The sequence below is a fragment of the Ambystoma mexicanum genome, chromosome 7q (genome assembly GCF_040938575.1).
Source record: "Ambystoma mexicanum isolate Mex_15411 chromosome 7q, UKY_AmexF1_1, whole genome shotgun sequence".
Classification (NCBI taxonomy): Eukaryota; Metazoa; Chordata; class Amphibia; order Caudata; family Ambystomatidae; genus Ambystoma; species Ambystoma mexicanum.
The window spans coordinates 60,342,409-60,361,951 of record NC_090941.1 but is presented as its reverse complement, the minus strand read 5'-3'; the positions used below and the strand labels follow the sequence as shown (position 1 = coordinate 60,361,951).

Here is a 19,543-nt window from a genome sequence, read left to right as displayed (position 1 = left end):
TTGTTCCCAGTAATGCGGCTTATTTTGAAGCAGATGGTGGTGCGTTATCTTCTTTGGGAAATGCCATGTTCTTTTGGAATGTAAGGCTTGCTTTGGAGAAGGTTCTGTAATGATTGTAGGAGTAAAGTAAGAAGAAAAAAAATATTTAAAACAAAATAACAGGTGTCTGTAAGGCATCTGCCCAAAAAACAAAAGAAATGGCTCTTTTCAGAGCCCACCTTAATGGGGAAAAGGGGAATAATATTTAAAAGTACAGTCGTCACGCTCTGATCCTCTACGTGTCCGCGGACATGGCGGTAGTCTGCAGGCAGCGCATATTACCAACGGGGATTCTGGGGTGGAGACGCATGCAAATGAGAATGTGCCAAGGTAGGGATTGGTCAGTAAAGGTCAGTGGGTGTGTTCTGTACTGAGAAATTTAGTCACAACTTCTTTTCCCTGACAGGAGACCAGACAGCCATGGCTCTGTGTGCTCGAAAACAGATGATCTGGATTTTGGGAGACTCATGGATACATTGGTTGAAGGTGCATGCGGAAAGTTGCAGTGTATCTGCAGATCTTGGATTTCCTCATGTGGAAGTGCACTGGCATGGTGTGCGTGGAATGAGGTGGCTGGACTTGGTACCTCTCTGTGGTACTTTACACACACAGCTTCATCCTGATATAATTATCATTAATTGCGGAGGAAACAGTTTAGGCCATGTCTCTGGAATTTCTTTGCAATTTGCAATGAAGGAAGGACTTGTGAAGGTCATGAACATGTTTCCAAATTGTGTTTTCCCGTATTGCACAAAGACAAATATGGCTGCGTTCTTCTGCATTTGATCCACAAATGGAGAAAGAGAGGCGCAATGTCAATAAGGCTGTTTGTGCCTTTCTAAGAGATTTTGGCATGTCCTCATTCCACTATGAAAACATTTTGTTTCGCATCCCTTTTTTATTTTCCGCAGAGATGGAGTCTATCTCACATATGCTGGCAATCCGATTTTTCTTTGCAATGTACAAAATGCATTGCAACCTTTTTTGGATTCATAGTCCTCTATTTGGCAATCCGTTTTTTCAAATCCACTGTTTTTTAACACACAAAACACCACCGAAAGGCTCTTTTCAGAGCCACCACTTAATCCCAGCGACAACTGCATTGGTTTTGCTCCGCTTGCACCCTCAATTTTTGTGCGTCCTACGACTGTCCGCAGACTTTTTGAACAATGCGCGGGGGCCTACACCGGTCACTTGATAGTTCTATTATTAAACTGAGATAGGCGACTCTGAAAAGAGCCTTTTTTGTAATTTTTGTTGTTTTCCCGTTTATTGATTTTCAGCACACGACACACTAGGAGAGGAGGGCAAAGGAGGGTAGGGAAGGAGTTCACATGTTTTGTTGGAAGATTTGGAACAGTTGGTGCAAGCAGTCATTAATATCTTTCCAAGTGCGAAAGTCATTTTTTCTGGCTTACTCCCTAGAGGAAAATGGGACAACAGTTCTGTTTTCTGTCCTGATCAAAGTATTGGGAGGTGTAACCTCAATCGCAGCATGCGTGCTTTCATGTTACGAGCTGGTATGTTTTTGTGCAGCCACGAGAACATTGTTCCCAGTAATGCGGCTTATTTTGAAGCAGATGGTGGTGCGTTATCTTCTTTGGGAAATGCCATGTTCTTTTGGAATGTAAGGCTTGCTTTGGAGAAGGTTCTGTAATGATTGTAGGAGTAAAGTAAGAAGAAAAAAAATATTTAAAACAAAATAACAGGTGTCTGTAAGGCATCTGCCCAAAAAACAAAAGAAATGGCTCTTTTCAGAGCCCACCTTAATGGGGAAAAGGGGAATAATATTTAAAAGTACAGTCGTCACGCTCTGATCCTCTACGTGTCCGCGGACATGGCGGTAGTCTGCAGGCAGCGCATATTACCAACGGGGATTCTGGGGTGGAGACGCATGCAAATGAGAATGTGCCAAGGTAGGGATTGGTCAGTAAAGGTCAGTGGGTGTGTTCTGTACTGAGAAATTTAGTCACAACTTCTTTTCCCTGACAGGAGACCAGACAGCCATGGCTCTGTGTGCTCGAAAACAGATGATCTGGATTTTGGGAGACTCATGGATACATTGGTTGAAGGTGCATGCGGAAAGTTGCAGTGTATCTGCAGATCTTGGATTTCCTCATGTGGAAGTGCACTGGCATGGTGTGCGTGGAATGAGGTGGCTGGACTTGGTACCTCTCTGTGGTACTTTACACACACAGCTTCATCCTGATATAATTATCATTAATTGCGGAGGAAACAGTTTAGGCCATGTCTCTGGAATTTCTTTGCAATTTGCAATGAAGGAAGGACTTGTGAAGGTCATGAACATGTTTCCAAATTGTGTTTTCCCGTATTGCACAAAGACAAATATGGCTGCGTTCTTCTGCATTTGATCCACAAATGGAGAAAGAGAGGCGCAATGTCAATAAGGCTGTTTGTGCCTTTCTAAGAGATTTTGGCATGTCCTCATTCCACTATGAAAACATTTTGTTTCGCATCCCTTTTTTATTTTCCGCAGAGATGGAGTCTATCTCACATATGCTGGCAATCCGATTTTTCTTTGCAATGTACAAAATGCATTGCAACCTTTTTTGGATTCATAGTCCTCTATTTGGCAATCCGTTTTTTCAAATCCACTGTTTTTTAACACACAAAACACCACCGAAAGGCTCTTTTCAGAGCCACCACTTAATCCCAGCGACAACTGCATTGGTTTTGCTCCGCTTGCACCCTCAATTTTTGTGCGTCCTACGACTGTCCGCAGACTTTTTGAACAATGCGCGGGGGCCTACACCGGTCACTTGATAGTTCTATTATTAAACTGAGATAGGCGACTCTGAAAAGAGCCTTTTTTGTAATTTTTGTTGTTTTCCCGTTTATTGATTTTCAGCACACGACACACTAGGAGAGGAGGGCAAAGGAGGGTAGGGAAGGAAGGGACACCAACCACGGGGATGATAAAAGGCAGGTGGAGAAAGATGTAGGGGGCAGTTCTTCTGGTGCTCCGTGACCGTAGCCTCAAAAGCAGTTTGAAGACTCTCCCACCTGCAGAGTATTGCGTCGCAGTACATAAACAATATTGTGACCCTCGAAAGGTAAGGGTCAACAGCATCGCGAATGGCTTAGGAGGCAGCTGGAGGGATGCGCTCCCCCACAGGAGTGTCTCTTGTGGTGAGGGGATTGGACACGGAGGATGCTGTGGAGGAACTCAATCTACTACGGTCTTCACAAGGCACCACCTTGTGAATGTCCGCACTGTGGAATGACGTTAGGTGTCGCTTCATGGTTGTCGTACCAAAGCTGTACGGACCAGGTCTCCCGCAACTCAGCACCAACTTGCACTGCTTACACTTGACAAGGTTCGCACGTGCTTTTGGTACGTTCCCAAAAACGCTAAACAGCCACACCCACGACTCCTGGCGAGTGCTTGTAGTGTGGAGTTCCTCCACCTCATTCTCTTCTTCCTCTTCTTCCTCGCTGTCTACATCCTCGCCCCTTTTTCCCTCTGCAGGCCCTTGGGGAGGTGGTGGCGGTGGAGGGTTTGGGGGTGCTGCTGAGGCTAATGAAGCAACAGCAGCCATGGATGCAAATTCAAATTCTTTAATGTGATACAGGTTGAAAATAAATTCAAACTTTACACATATTACAAACACATCCTAAACATACAACCATATAAGTCAACATCAAATATAAAAAACCGTTTTGAAGATCATAAATTCATCAGTGTGCAATTCATATAAAATTAAATAAAGATAAGATAAAATAAAATGAGAAAGCAAATGATTAGGCGGTTGTTATTCGGGTCCAATTAAAGTCCTAAGCCTAATTTAGTCATTTGCCATACATTATAAAGTGCAATGAATAAGTGCATGTTACATGTGTTGGTCCAATAATGCCAGAACGACAATTCATGAATGGCTAATAGATCATGTACAAATTCACCCAGAAATGTTATAATCGGCTCTTTCATGGCCTTACATTGCGTCAGAAGATGCCTAGCTGTTTCTAGGCATGATAAAGATTTACAGAGTCGACATGTCCGCTCATTTGTAGGGATATTATTCCAAGCTCCTCTGTTGGTTAGGGTAGGCAACTGTTCTAGCCGAAACAGAATGATAAATCGTCGGAGTCTTCTGGTAGGGCAGAGATATAAATAGGCCTGAGGTCTCATATACTGATATGTGCGGTATTTCACAAAATTATATGACTTGAGATTACTCAAATGGGAGAAGTTTTCTAACCAATCCCAGAGTTCTATTTTTTTCTCAAGTGCGTGTAAAGTTTCATTCGATACACAAGTCCCTCTACAAGTCCAGCCAATGTCGGTGAGGAATTTGCTCATATCTTTATGGAAGGATAAGGTGGTATTTTTTTTAGTTAGTTCCTGCTGAATAACTGACAATAGGGGATTAGAGGAGTGTCTTATCTTCAAGTATATCCCAGCTCTTTTTTTTAATACCAACGCTTTTAGAGAAGGTAGGCCCAATTCCAATCTTATTACAGCCATAGGTACCCCCGGAGGAAGTCCCAGCATGCGTCTCCAGAACTTGCCTTCAATCACTTGAAGCCACTCTAGCTCAACTGTTAGCAGCGACTCAATACCATATATAACCATAGGGGCAAATACTTGCATATAAAGATGGCGGGTCCCCCATAGCGTGAAGCCACCCTGTTTGTTGGTAAAAGATGAAACTAATGATATTACTTGTAATGCACGTGTGATCCGCCCCTGTTTACATAGTGTATAATCACCTAGTGGTTCTATTTCCACTCCTAAGTATCGGTAAGAAGGAGCATATAGGATAGAATTTTTATGTACTACCAATGTTATACGGGTTACCCTTTTCCTGGTAAATCTAAGTACTTTAGTTTTATCCAAATTAATGGATAACCCGTTGGTTTTAGCATAGTCCCAAAGAATATGAGCCGAGCGCCTAAGGCCACCTATGGTGTTGTCTAGGACTACCAGATCATCGGCATAGGCCAAGACGGGACATAGTGCATCCCCCAATTTTGGTGGGCAGTTGTCTACATCTGTAAGGGCCGCAGGAATGTCGTAAACATATAGGTTGTAAATAAGGGGTGCTGAGACACATCCCTGCTTTACCCCCCTATTTTGAGGCACATTGCGCGTTGTATTTCCCTCTTGGTTGAGTCTAAGGCGCACCGAGGTATCATAATGGAGTAATTTAAGATAGTATAGTAGACCAGATGGACATCTCATTATTTCTAGCTTGGTCCAGAGTCGCTCACGAGGGATGGAATCAAAGGCGGCCTTAAAATCAATAAAGAGGGCATACAACGGGGGCTGCTCTTTAGTAAGCGCTCTCGTGCGCAATATGTCCATTACCAGTAAGTTATGAGATGTAGAGAAATCCCGTCTAAAGCCACATTGGAATCTAGTAAGTATATTAGTATTGTCAACCCATTTTTGCAACTCAGAAAGTAGTAAAGAGGCAAAGAGTTTCCCTGTGATATCTAACATAGATAGCAGCCTATAGTTATTAGGGTCTGAGCGCCTACCTTTTTTGAATACTGGGATGAGAATAGCAGTTTGCCAGGATCTGGGGATATTTCCCTGGGCTAGTATCTTGTTAAAGAGTAAGGAGAATAACTCCGCCCAAAATACCGAATTATTTTTGATCACAATATTTGCTAATCCATTAGGGCCAGGGGCTCTCGAGGACTTAAGGGAGGAAATTTTATTAAGAATTGCTTCCGGAGAAACGTCGAAAGGGGGAATAGTCGGGGCCTCCTCTATGGGTATAGTCCAGGACTTCTCTTCTTTTGAATTACGATTTAATAGGAACTCTACCCATGTATTCTCATCAATAGGGTTGACTAAAGGGCCTCTGACTTTCCCTCTATTCTCATTTAGAAGTGCCCAAATGCTACGCGAGTTCCTAGAACAAATCGTGGTTATGAGTCGCTGATCTCTGTTATTTCGCTCTATTCTCTTAATATTTTTGATCTCGGCTCTATATAGAGTTTTAAAGGTTCTTCATTTCTCACGGTACTGGATTTCAGAAAGGTTCAAGGTTTTTAGGGCACGGATCGCTCTTCTATGTTCTCTCTTAGCATCTCTAATTTTTCTATTGAAGGGGGGTAAAATTCCTCCCGCTTTTAATATAAGGCCCTTTTTGGCAGAAGCGTGCTAGCCTGAGAAGCCCGATATCCAGTTTTCAATTTCATTTATCGTCATATCGTGAAAATCAGGGAGGCCCTGCATGGTGGTGCATTTGAGAGCTTCAGAAGCCGCTCTGATGTTGTTTTTCTCTGACCATATGATTCTAGTTCCTGGGCAATTGGATTGAATCTCTCCAATATGCACTAGGGGATTAATGGGAATCGGCATAGATATTAGACAGTGCAGCGCAGCATGATCACTCCATCCATTAGGCTTAACCCACATGTCTCTTACTTTGGATTGGATCTCGGGGGGTCATAAATATATAGTCCAGTGTGCTAAATGCTGATCCGTTTGTCCACGTGTGCTTCCCAGGTCTGTCGCTCAAAGTGCGGCCATTAATCATCGCCAAATCCCAGCATTCACACAATTGTAACCACTAAAGTCCTTCGTTCTCCCTCTTACTATGGGTCATCAGGCACTTCTCGCTAAGCCCTTGGTTGGTAGATAATATAAGAGTGTCGTCTGTCATGTGGCAATTAAAATCTCCCACAACAATGATGGCCATATTACGAGTTCTTAATGTCCAAGTGGACAGTACATCCTGTATGGCCTCGTGTAAGGTGTCCCTTGCTACAGCTCCCGGAGGATTATACAGATTAATAAGTAGAAATCTACTACTACCATTTTCAGTGGGATATTCTACTTCCACCACCAGTAACTGATCTTCAGCATTACACTGTATTTTCCGGGACTTCATAGTGTTGGTAACCCCTATCAACAGGCCACCATACGGGCTGCCCTTACAGCCTCGTTTCGCAAATGATTGATGTATAGCAAAACCGTCTAACAACAAAGAGTCAATTGACCATGTTTCCTGCAGACAAATATAACTGTGTTGCTGTAAAAAGGCAGGAGAGCCGTCTGTCCTCAGAAGATGTGAGAAGCCTCTACAGTTCCATGAGAGTAATGATGAACATCAATGATTTTGCAACAGCTGGGGTAAGGAATCTAACAAGGACTTGAGTGCTAGTTGTACTTCTACCAATAAAGGACTATCTCCAACTCCTGTATTGCACTCATTACTAGCGGATGTGATCCCAACTGGTTCCTCAGAGATAGCTGAGGGATCCCTTTCTTGCGGGTCTACATCAATGTCTATATCCACCGCTCTCAGTTCTTCTTTATAACTTCTCAATAGTTGCACAATATTAAGAAAAGCACAATGTAGGGCAGATACATTCGGATTAGGGCCCGACAGAGGTTCGATGAAGAGAAAATCATCAGATTTCAAAATACGCAGTTGTGGAATATGTTGTAGCCGAGTTAGAAGCTCAGAGCGTGCCAACCAGGAGTTCTTATTCTTAGGATACAGATTCTTGATGAAGCATATGCGATTAGTCTTGATTTCAGGCACTTGCTCCTGCTGTTCCAAGAGAGCATGCTTAGTCTGGTCCTCGGAGGACCGTTTCTCCGGGGCGGGCTCAAGGTCGGAGGACGAGCCTACTTCATCGACAGGCCCTGTCCTCTAATACAGTTTCCTCAAGGACCATGCCCTGAGCCTTATCTTCAGGGACTAACCAGTCCGTGAGCAGACCTTTTTTTGTTGCTGCTCGCAGAGCGGCTCTAGTCTGTCTTTTCCTAGCTTTTTTTGAGTGAGTTTCAAATATAGGTCCTGGCCCTGTCGTAGGGGATGGAGCATGTATAGTGGTTGGCTTATTTTTGAGGGCCTTTCTGGCCATTCTACGTTGTTTGCGCGTGAGGGGAGGTTGGGGACGCTGTTCCAAATCTTGTTCCTCTGCCTCCGAGGGAGTATCTTCGATTAGGATATTATTATGGGATGTCCCATGCACCGATTCCCTCATCTTCTCGTCAGCTTGTTCTTCCATCGCCTCGGCTATTAGGAGAGCATCCGATAGATTCGCTTCGGTTTCTTCTCGCAAGATATCCTTCGAGTTTAATGTCGTGGAGATAGAATTGGTGTTGGATAAGATGCGTCCCGTCATCTGTAGTAGTATCTTCAAGGCAAATTGGAGTGAAGCTACAGATGTTTGGAGCTCGGCTAACTGTGTAGCAGTAGATTGAGAACCTGTGCTCTCAGCCGTCTCAAGGTCCGGCACATCCTCCATTGAAGCCATTGCGAGGTTCGGGGAGAGGGATAGACGTTCCCCGCTTCCAGATATATTATGTCTCCCTGCTTCCATATTCACGTTATTTTCTTTCAGGGGAGAGGAAACTTTAGATGTTATCTGTGGCATATGAGTCTGCATCCCTCTCTGAATCGTTAGACATAGATCTAACAGTGAGTTATTGTCGATGTCATCGAAGTTAGATGAACTTAGAGAGGTGCCTCCTATATTTGCCGGTTCGGTCGTCTCCTCAATTGTGGCAGAATTGGTCTCAGGGGGGGGTTGACAGGAAAAAACTCCGTAATGGCTCCCTGTACTACAGGTAAGGTATATTTCGAATTTTTCTTTACTTTGCCTCCCTTTCTGTGAGTCTCCTTTGGTTCTTTTGTAGTAGGGATCCTGTTTTTCCGTAGATTATAAGTCGAATGCTGCGCTCTTTTTCCCCGCTGCATTACGGCGTTTTTTATTTCACCCTCTTTCAAATGGATAAGTGCAAGCAGGCTGAGAGCGCACTGGAAGGTACCGGGTCAAAGGCTAAAGCCTGCAGTCCCCGGCTTATGAACCTCTATTGGTTTCTTATTCAGGGCGTATAAGAGGGTACTTGCGAATATGCGCACTGGGTATCGATCCCCCAGTGCACCCCAACAGGTTTGTAAGTGGAGGCTAACGTTGTGCAGTTGCCTCTGGAGCCCCAGCAAGAAGTTGCACAAGAGGTATGATCAAAGGTCCACCACCCCCAGCCACTCAGTCACTCCCCTTTATTTCTGTATTGTCTGCAGGATACAGTGAGGCAGGTCGATCCCTGCATTCACCAAGCGTGGGCACCCACTGGGAAGGGGGAAGAGAGGTGTGGAAGGGGGGGGGGGCTGCCCACCAATATACAATGAGGCAGTTCAGTGCTTGCCCTCCTCACCTCATGGGTGGGCAGAGTGCCTCAACCCGACTCGTCGGGGCTCTTCCCCTGTGCCGCACTCTCGGAGGGCCTCGCGTCGTCCTTCTGTGAGCACAGAGCGGGGTGCCCCAACGCAGTACGCGGCTCCTTATTCGCCCTATTGCAGTCCCACAGGAGCCCACAGGAGCCCACAGGAGCCCGGCCCCGTCGCACAGGCCCGACCCCGTCGCGTTCGCTTCCTTCTTTCGGCTCCTTCTTTCGGCTCCGCACTTTCCGTTAGAGGAAAGGACCCTCGCTCTTGCGCGAGCGTCGCAATGCGTGAAATGCGTGTCAAGCCGCACCTCTGCTCGTCAGTAACAACACGTTCAGAGGCCGCTTCCGACACTCAGCCTGGCCATAATGATTACTTGGCTAATGTTCGCTACAGCAGTAAAGGCAGCACAATGCAATCTGCTATAGCCAAAAGCACAATGAAGATGAGCTCGAGGGTGTGGCCATTTATAGGGGTGGAGGGGTGCGGCTTGTGACCATATCGATCACTCAAAAGCGTTGCAAAAATTCTAAACAATAATTTGAAAGGTTGGGCCATTGTATGGGACATGTGAAATGGTGATTTTATACTGTAAAATAATTTCCCATGTTTGTATAAGTTCTTTTGAAATGTTGCGGAAGCAGACAAACTGCGCAAATTAGTCCACAAGCTCGGCGTGGGTGCGGTCCCATGATGAAGTCGTGAACACATCCGCAAAGGAAATGGCTGCCCTCTGGACACCAAATGCAGAGTAACGGACATGCGCATGCGCGCAGGAGTTCTACGGACAGTGTTCGTGTCCTGAAAGTAATTAAAAGTGTGACACAAGTGAGACGGACAGTTTGGGACAGGCGCGATGTTCGCAGTACTTATGGGTGTGGTGCGCATGTGCATAGATGTTCTGCTGACTGCACGGCCAGGTGCAGTGTCGTTAGGACACCTCCATTTTGTTTGACTACGGACATGCCGGACACTGCGCCTGTTCTACGGACATTTCCATCTTGGCTGCGGACGGCACAGATAGGTATACTGTCCTTAGGACACTACCATTTTGTTCATTTACAGACATCCGTACACCTCGTGTGTTCTAAGAACATGTTTTATGTTGGTTGTGACCAGTACAGAGAGGTCTAATGTCCTTAGGATGTCCCAATTGTGTCCAATTGCGGACAAATTGGACACCTGGTGCGTTATAACATTAAGTCCAAATTGGTTGCGATTGCTATGGGTAGGTGGTGTATTGCCCCTAGAACATCCATACTATATTGATTACGACCAGCACGAACAGGCGCACTGTCCGCGGACATTTTAACTTGCCTCAAACCATTTCACTACAACTAACATAAAAAAAATGTACACTCCCCCCCCCGCCCCCCCCCAATCAAGAGAAATGAGGGGGAAGCAGATACTGAAACGAATATAGAGGAATTTGGGTTTAACACAGGCTGGTTGTGAGGGGGGATGAAGGGATGGATGTTTCCTCAAAATGTTTAGTTTCTTCTTGAAGGTTTGGGGATGGTTCACTGGAAAATGGAGAAGGGGGCAGGTACAGGTGGGACAGTGATATCCTATTTTTCCTTTCACATATTCCTCCACAAATTGCCTTAAACTGTTAAAATTGTCATTTAATATGGCCATTTTCACTTCTATCCTTTTTAGACTGTCTTCCTCTGTGTCCTTTGTTGGCCTTTCTTCTTTTTTTACCTGGTCTGTTAAAAATAAATATATATATTAAATGCCCATAAAATACTGACCATTAATTTGCTTATGCAGAGTAGTGTGTACCATTATTATTGCTATCTTCCGACATTTCCCCAATCGGAAAATTCTCCTCCATTCACTCCAAAGTACTGCACATTTCTGTGTCAAAACAGAAATACTTTATTTTTTCTGCCCCTCGTACAAAAAAAGTACACACACATATAAGACAAATGAGGTTCTCTTACTATTTTGTTGTAATTTGTCTTCGTTGTACTGTGTGCGTCTACTGTCGCTCCTGGCTGCACAGTTTCTCTGAGGTAATTATGTTGGAGGCATACCTTTTTCTATTATGGTATAATCCATTTCATTCTACATGGTCATTAAATGCTGGATAATGTTTCAGACGTTTAGGTTCAATTGGTTATTTATTAGTACTTATGTCTTTATGTGTTCTAATTGAAAGTTGTGCATTTTTCATATAACACAATAGTACAATTTCAGATACCCCCTGACTGTTTAGGTAGTGGTAATCTCATCCCCGTCCGTCCACAGACAGGTGCTCAGTCCGTGCCTTTCGAATATTATTAGCGAGGGAGTTCAGTATGTTTTATGTTACATGTATATAAAGTAAGGAAATTATAGTACATATGTCCCAAAATCACATGATGAAAGTGTATATTCATTTACAAATTTTGTTAACGGGATGTTATGACTAAGTTCCTCTTCTAAAAACCTGTGAAATTCAGTAAAAAAAACTTTGTTAAAGGGACGTTATGGTTAAGTTGCCCTACTAAAAACCCGTAAGATTCACTAACAAAAAACTTTGTTAAGGGGACATTATGGTTAAGTTACACTACTAAAAACCTGTGAAATTCACTAAAAAAAACTTTACAAACGTGACATTATGGTTCAAAGTAAAACCGAAAAACCCCTGAAATACGCCAGTTATGGTAGGCTAAGCAACCATAACTGCCCGCACCACTGTGCACTGCTAACACTAACACCCAGGACATGAAAGATGGCGTCACTGATGACATCACAGGTGTAGCCCCATTTTATATATATATATATATATATATATATATATATATATATATATATATATATATATATATATATATATATATATATATATATATATATATATATATATATATATATATATATATATATATATATATATATATATATATATATATATATAATTTTCATTCAGTAAAAAAAACTTGTTAAAGGGACGTTATGGTTCAGTAAAACCGAAAAACCCTTGCCATTCGCTAGTTATGGTAAGCTAAGCAACCATAACTCGCGCCACCTACGTGCATTGCTAGGACTAACACCCAGGACATCACAAATGTCATTGATGACATCACATGTGCATGTACTTTTCATGAAAAGTCTGCACAAGGGATTCTTATTATAATGTTGATAAACTGTTGAGGATCATTGGAATAGATGTCATGAGCTATGTGATGCATTAAGCAATGCATTGGGTTTTTCGGCTTCACTTTGAACCATAACGTCCCTTTTTTTTACTGAATATATATACATTGCAGACAAGATCTTGCTGAATGAGGAGTCCTGCCGGGTGATACAGTGGTGGGGCATATGGCCACATCACATCCAGGGAGCTTTGTTTCAGGTTCCTCCTTACCAGGAGACCGTCACCACAGATACATCTCTAGACAGATGGGGAGCCCACACAGGACAGCTGCATGCCAGAGGTCTCTGGTAATCAGAGAAGGACCTCCACATCTACGTCCTGGAACCTCGTATTTAAGTCACATACAATACCACCATCATGTTCTACATCTGAAAACAAGGGGGGACCCGCTCACCAGCGATTTCCAAGGAGGTCCAGGACCTGTGGCGCTGGGCTGTTCGTCATGGCATGTTCCTCATCCTCTTTCATCTAGTGGGAGTCAAGAACACCATTGAAGGACTCGCTCAGCAGGGAACTGTGTTCTTGCCACGAGTGGGAACTTTGCTAGGACCAGGAGAATTTTCTACTCCGCAAATGAGGCCAGTCCCAGCTCGATCTCTTTGCACAGTCGCTAACACTAAGTGCCAGAGGCTCGCCAGCAGGTTCCTTCAACAGAGGAGCTTGGGGGGGATGCATTCTCTTTCCTGTGGGAGGCAGGGTTCCTCTACGTTTCCCCCGTTCCCACTCCTCTTATGTGTGGTCAACACACTCACAGTGCCACTGCAAGATGATACTCGTTGCCCAGGGGTGGCCGAGGCAAATCTGGAATCCGGATCTACTACATCGGTCAGTGGACCCGTCCATCAAGCTGCCGCTGTCCCCTGACCACCTCTCCAGGGAAGGGGAGAGGGTGATTCTGCATCACGAACCAGCGTCTCTAAACCTGAAGCCCTAGAGTTTGGAGTTCATGCTTTACCCACAGAATGCAAGGACATCCTGGCCAGGGCCAGAGCCTCGTCAACGTTGAAGTGCTACAGACATAAATGGAAACGCTTCTCTGTGTGGTGCCGGACTCAGAAGATTACCCCTCTGCGTGTCACGGACCCGTACTACAACAATACTTGCTTTCCTTGGCCAAAGTGGGACTGGCTCACGCTTCTATCAAGATGCGTCCCGCTGCCATATTCAGGTATACCAGATCTCCGGCCAGACCTTCGCTGTGGTCTCATAGGCTCGTCGAGGCCCTCAAGGGCTCTTTAGTCCCGCCAGTAAAGGCTCCTGCCCCGGCTTCAGAGCTCAATGTTGTGCTAACTAAGCTCATGGGAGCGCCCTTCGGAACTATTCATCAGGCTCTGCTCAAGTTTCTCTTGTGGAAGACTGCTTTCCTCGTGGCGATCACCTCGGCCAGGCGGGTCAGGGAGATTCAGGCCTTGTCTTGTAAGTCGCCTTACTTGTCTTTCCACACTTCAGGGTGGTACTGCGTACACACCCCACCTTTATGCCAAAGGTACCGTCGGAATTCCACCTCAACTAACCTTTGGTATTACCCATCGTCAACGGCGGAGAGGGCCTTGCATTAGCTGGACGTTGCTTGTGCCTTAAAATTCTACATGGCACGTACAAAGGATTTACCGAACAACCTCTCAGTTGTTCGTGAACTTTGGACCTGTAAATCAACTTGTCAAAGGCTTCCATCTCCAGGTGGCCCTCCGGCTGCAACATGCATTGTCATCTACTGGCTAGCAGGCCTCTGCCAGGCCGGCCAAGAGCCCACTCCACCAGAGCCATTGCAGCTTAGAACGTGTTTTTCTCTGCTGTGCCCCTGCTCGACATCTGCAGGGCTGCTACGTGGAGGTCCAGGCACACCTTCACGAGGTTCTACGGCGTCAACATGTATTCCAGTGAGGAGTCTGGGGTCGGCCAAGCGGTGCTGTGCAACCTGTTTGTTTGAGGTGAGTCTGTTGTAGAGGTGAGTGTTTACTGCTTCTGTTGAGCCTTGCCACCTCCCGTGGTTATGTATATGTACTGCTGTGTAATTGTTGTTCATGAGCATGTGCCAGACCCCATGATAGAGAAGGTTTAAGTAACTATTGTTCTCCTGCATGGGTCTGGCATGGATTCACATGCAAACCTTCCCTCCTTTCCCCTCTGTGGTCCTTCTTGGTTCCATCTGCCAATTTATGTGCTTACCAAATCTGAAGATGGCCACCAGGAGTGGAGCTTACTGGGAGGACTGTCATTGGTTGGGGGCAGTATGACCCAGAGGACAGTGATTGGTTTAGAGGAGAAATACAGTTTTTAAAATGAAACTGTTTACCCTTTTGCTGAAGATTCCCAGCCTGACGAAGGGGGATATTCATAAGCATGTGAATTCATGCCAAACCCATGCTGGAGCACAATAGTTAGAGGTAAGTAACTTAAACCTTATCCATTGCCAAGGGTTGCACCCATGGGCCCGACTGGACGAATCCTTGCACCCGCAGCTCCTGGAACCAACAGCGGGAAATCCAACCACCAATGTCCCCTAGTCGACCCATCTAGTCACCTTGGAAAATCTAAGTGGGTGGGGGTTAAGTAAACGCAAAGTATTTGTTCCGCTTTTCCTCCATAAGATAACATAGAGTACAAGTCTTTTGGTATCCTTCCATAACACTGCTTTTTGGTCGTCCAACCTCAGTAGTACAATCTGAAAGATAAGGACACATTTTACTTACCTAGTAACTTTGTTGCATCTCCTATTTTAAACAATCACCAACACAAGTAACTTACCTGCTACAGATATATTATGAGGAGGCAGCTTTGTGGCTACTGTGACATATGGACACAAGGCCCATTCTTCTTGTGGATTGGACCGCTGAGGTTTGGGACTATCGCTTGTAACTTATCTTTACTGCATTACTTTACTTACGGACCACTGACGCCACTCACTCTCCTTAACTGCTCTCCGCATTTACCTTGTTTATTTGTAAAGCGCAGCCAAACCCATAGGTAACTGGGCGCAACTAGGGTGGGCTCCTAAATCTGTCCATCAGGCCAGATTCTAGAAATCCATTTTAACACAGGATGAGGGTTTTATTTTCTGCTGAATGTTAACAACCGATTACAAACGGGACAGAAAAAAGCAATGTCTTTCTTACAGAGCATTACTGCATTGCAGATTAATTTCATCCAGTAGTGGGACAGTTAATCACAAAAATGTTACTTATTTTTAGGAGAAGGAAGGGGCGGAAGAAGAGATGCTGTAGGTTGCCCGGCGTAGACTCTGTCTTGAAAACTGTTTCTACAGATGAAAAAGAAGAAGTTGAGGAAAATTGTAAGTGGCCCGTATTTTGGTACTACCAGAGCATGGTCAATTTTAAACCAAACTATCCATTTTATTTTTCCTGATTCACATTCTATATGTTAAGCGCTGTTTCTTGTATGTACATCACAGCTACTCTAGGCATAATTATTTGGAATGTTATCACTGGCCTGTGTTTGTGTGCTGAATCACTGTTGTGAAAATGATTAAATTTACAGTGATCAAATCTGTGCACTGTTAACATTGGTGGGGTGTGAATTTGTTAAATGGGTCAATCGTCAAACACTCAAAAGTGGCACATCACCCACAAATTGGCACTGACATAAGAACTTGAATCCAGGTGGTTTGAGAAAGGGTTGTTAGCTTCTACCCTGCACCTGGCTTTATGAAGGTTACAACTCAAGCCATCTACTTTACCAGATCTGAAATAAACATTAGTGCGAATGCAGGGAAAAGGCAAAGGTCTGCTTTGAAAATGTTTTGCTTGCCAGTTTTGGTACCAATGGTTGCTTTATTTTGGATATTTGGACTTTTTTGTGCCCCTGTTTAGGGTGGATCAGGACAGTTGATCCTTTTCTGAAACAAGAGAAAAGCATTGGCAAAGCCAATAGTTTTGGCGTTTACTAGTGTTTTTTTGCAATTTTAATTTATAGGCACCAGGTTGCAAGGAGGAGAGTGCAACGTTTCAAGGGACGATGCAAGAAGCGATGCAGGTGTGCAAGAGAATGAGAAGGGGAATAGAGAAAGGAAGGAAACCATTGAGAGAGGGTGCCATTGATGATTAGCAAGAAGAAATATGAGCAAGAAAGGGTGAGCGGGTGTAGGTAACTGGCTCTAATGATGTGCCTAGCACAGCTGAAAAGGCATGTCATCCTAGGACTCTGTGTTCCATGCGAGCGAGCCACTGGCTGGGTGACATCAGGTTGGAATAGCACGGATGGAAGATGGAATGCAAGTCAAAGGGAAACAGCTACTGGAGCTGACCTGACCAGCTGGCACTAGCTCCCTCTTAATTAGTTTATGATAAATACTTTTTGAATATAATATATATTCAAACTATATATATAGTACTGCCCCATTTATTATTCATACCCATATTCCAGATACTACAGAGGGTAAGGGAAAAAGGATTGGTGTGAGAGGAAGGAAGAGAGAAAAAGGGCTGCAAGTAAAGGTTTACAATTGGAGAAGATGGAATGAAGGTGCAACGGGATATCTTTAAAGATGTTGGTGTTGGAGGGAGCGTTTAGTTTAGTTTAGTTTATTATTTGTATAGCGCCGCCTGGCCCTAGGGCATCCAGGCGCTTGCGATGAATACAACAAGAATAATGAATACAACAAGAATAATGCAGCAGAAATGTACAAATCGATTACATATTTACAAATTTACAGTCTTGGTGCATGCTAGTGAGGTAGGGCTAGGCAGTTTCTTTGGATAGAAGCCAAGTTTTGGTGTTGTGTCTAAATCTGTGAAAGGACGGTTCTGATCTCAGCTCGAGTGGAAGTGAATTCCAAAGTTTGGAGGCAAGCACGGGGAAGCTGGAGCCACCTGCTTTTTGGAGCTTAAATCTTGGGATATTTAAGCAGTGTGTTTGAGCTGATCTGGTGGGGCGCGCTGGGGTGTGGTGCTTGAGGTTGTCGGATAGGTATCTGGGTGCTTGGTTAGCTAGGCATTTGTGTGTGAGTGAGATGGTTTTATATTCAATTCTTTGTGGTATGGATAGCCAATGGCAGGTGCGTCTGGCGTCCGAGATGTGTTCATGTTTGGGTATGTTCAGGGCTGCTCGCAAGGCGTTGTTTTGTATGACTTGTAGTTTGTTGATGTTCTTCTGACTGGTTCCCAAGTATAGCGCATTGCAGTAGTCAACTTTGGAAAGGACTAGCGCTCTGGCTAAGGTGATGCAGTTGGATGGTGAGAGGTAAGGTCTGCTGGCATTGATGAGTTTACAAGTGTAAGCAGTGGCTGATGAGATGGAATTGATCTGTCTTGTCAGTGTGAGCGAGGAGTCGAGGTAGATTCCTAGGGTTTTGACGCTGTTAGAGACGATGATGTTATTGCCGTCTATAGTGAATGCTTGATAGAGTTTGTCGAGTTTATTAAGTCTGGGTTGGGAACCTAGGAGAAGAAGCTCGGTCTTGTCGTCATTAAGGCATAGGCCATGCTTGGCCATCCATTCTTGGATAATGGAATAAATGTTGTTGAGAGCAGTGAGGTCGGTGGAGTAGTCGCCTGTTAAAGGGATCAGTATTTGGGTGTCATCTGCGTAGTTGGTGTAGATGACACCCAAGCGGTCCAGTATGTCAAAGAGGGGTTTCGTGAATACATTGTATAGAGTGGGGGAGACGCAGGAGCCCTGGGGGACACCGCAAGTGACTGGGGCTGGGATGGCAGAGGCTGTGGGTGCGAAGACTCTCATGGATCTGTTGTTAAGGAAGGAATGGATCCATGCGTTGGCGTTATCTGAGAATTTGGCTGCTGAGGATAGATGTTTGCAGAGGATGTCGTGGTTGACCAGGTCGAAGGCGGCCGATAAGTCAAGGAGGAGAAGGAGGGCTAGTTTACCATTGTCTTTAATGTTGTCCATCTGTGTCTTAAGGTCAATCAGGGTGGTCTCAGTGCCGTGTTTGGGGCGGAATCCTGATTGTCTGAGTCCTAGTAAGTTATTTTTCTCAAGGTGGTTCTGTATCTGGAGATAGGCAGCTCTGTCGAGGATTTTTAGTAGGAAGGGTACAGTCGTTATGGGTCTGTAGTTGGTGGGGACATTAGGGTCAAGGGTGGGCTTCTTAAGTAAAGGAAGAACCCAGGAGTCCTTGAGGTTGTTGGGCACTATGTTGGAGGTGAAAGATGCGTTGATGAGGGAGGTGATGAAGGGAGCGAGTTGTTTGGCTGCATCTTTAATGATAGGGGCTGGGCAAGTGTCGCCTTGGCATTTGGATGGTTTAAGAGAGTAGATTATTTCTTCAACCTCTTTAATGGTTATGGTGGAAAACTCAAAGAGGTTATTGTCATCATTTTGGGGGGTGGTGTGGGTGTGTGTAGAGGGGGTGATGTTATCGGAGAGGGTGAGGCTTTCTTTCTTTGTCAGGATTTTGGCTTGTAGCGTGGCAATTTTGCCTAGGAGTGCTTCCTGGATGTTCGTGCACCAGTGGATGTCTTTGTTGCAAGTGTCTGGAATGGGGGAGGGTGATTCGAGTTCTCTCAGGATATTGAAGAGCTCTTTGGTATTAGATTTGGCGTTGCTGATTCTTTCATTGTACATGTTTTTTTTAGACTGGATGATGGCTGATTTATAGATGTTCGATGCCAGTGCGTAGGATGTCTTATTAATAGTGGATGGTGACTGTTTCCATGCTAATTCAGCTTGTCTTTTGGCTTTGCGGAGTGTTTTTAGTTTGGGGGTGAACCAGGAATTGAGGTGTGCTCGTGGTTTGGCTTTCCGAAGCTTGAGTGGTGCTATGGTGTTTATGGCCTTAAGGATAGTTGTGTTGTATAAATCTACTAATTCAGTAGGGTTGGTCATGGTGGGTGAGAAGTCGATGATGGGTTGGAGTAGCGGGAGGAGTTTCTCTAGTGTGATATTTTTGTTGTTTCTTGTGAGTGTGGGTGGGGCATTGGAGGAGGGCACTGGTGTTTGAATGCCTTTGTTGATGGTGAAGGTAATAAGGTGGTGATCGGTCCAGGCGCATGGAGTGTTGGAGAGGATGGTAGTGTTGCAATTGAGGTCAGCTATCCAGTCAAGGATGCGGCCTTTGTTGTGTGTGGGTTGTGCGATATGGTGGGTGAGTCCTAATTCTGAAATAGTGTTGGCGATAGTGTGAGCTTTGTCATCTTTCTCATCATTGAGACCTAGATTAAAGTCTCCTAGGATGAGTAGTCGAGAGTTAGGTTTGATATTGTTAGAGAGTAGAAGGGCTATGTCG

At 44.7% G+C, this 19,543-nt stretch overlaps 1 protein-coding gene across 1 annotated transcript in view; it reads left to right on the top strand.

Moving 5' to 3' along the window:
- The window catches only part of MSL3 (MSL complex subunit 3), a 263,983-nt gene that overhangs the window by 94,162 nt on the left and 150,278 nt on the right, over positions 1-19,543 (top strand). The window contains exon 4 of the mRNA XM_069640759.1: positions 15,534-15,634. Within this exon, the coding sequence (XP_069496860.1) occupies positions 15,534-15,634 (101 nt within the window). The remainder of the gene's footprint in view (positions 1-15,533; positions 15,635-19,543) is intronic.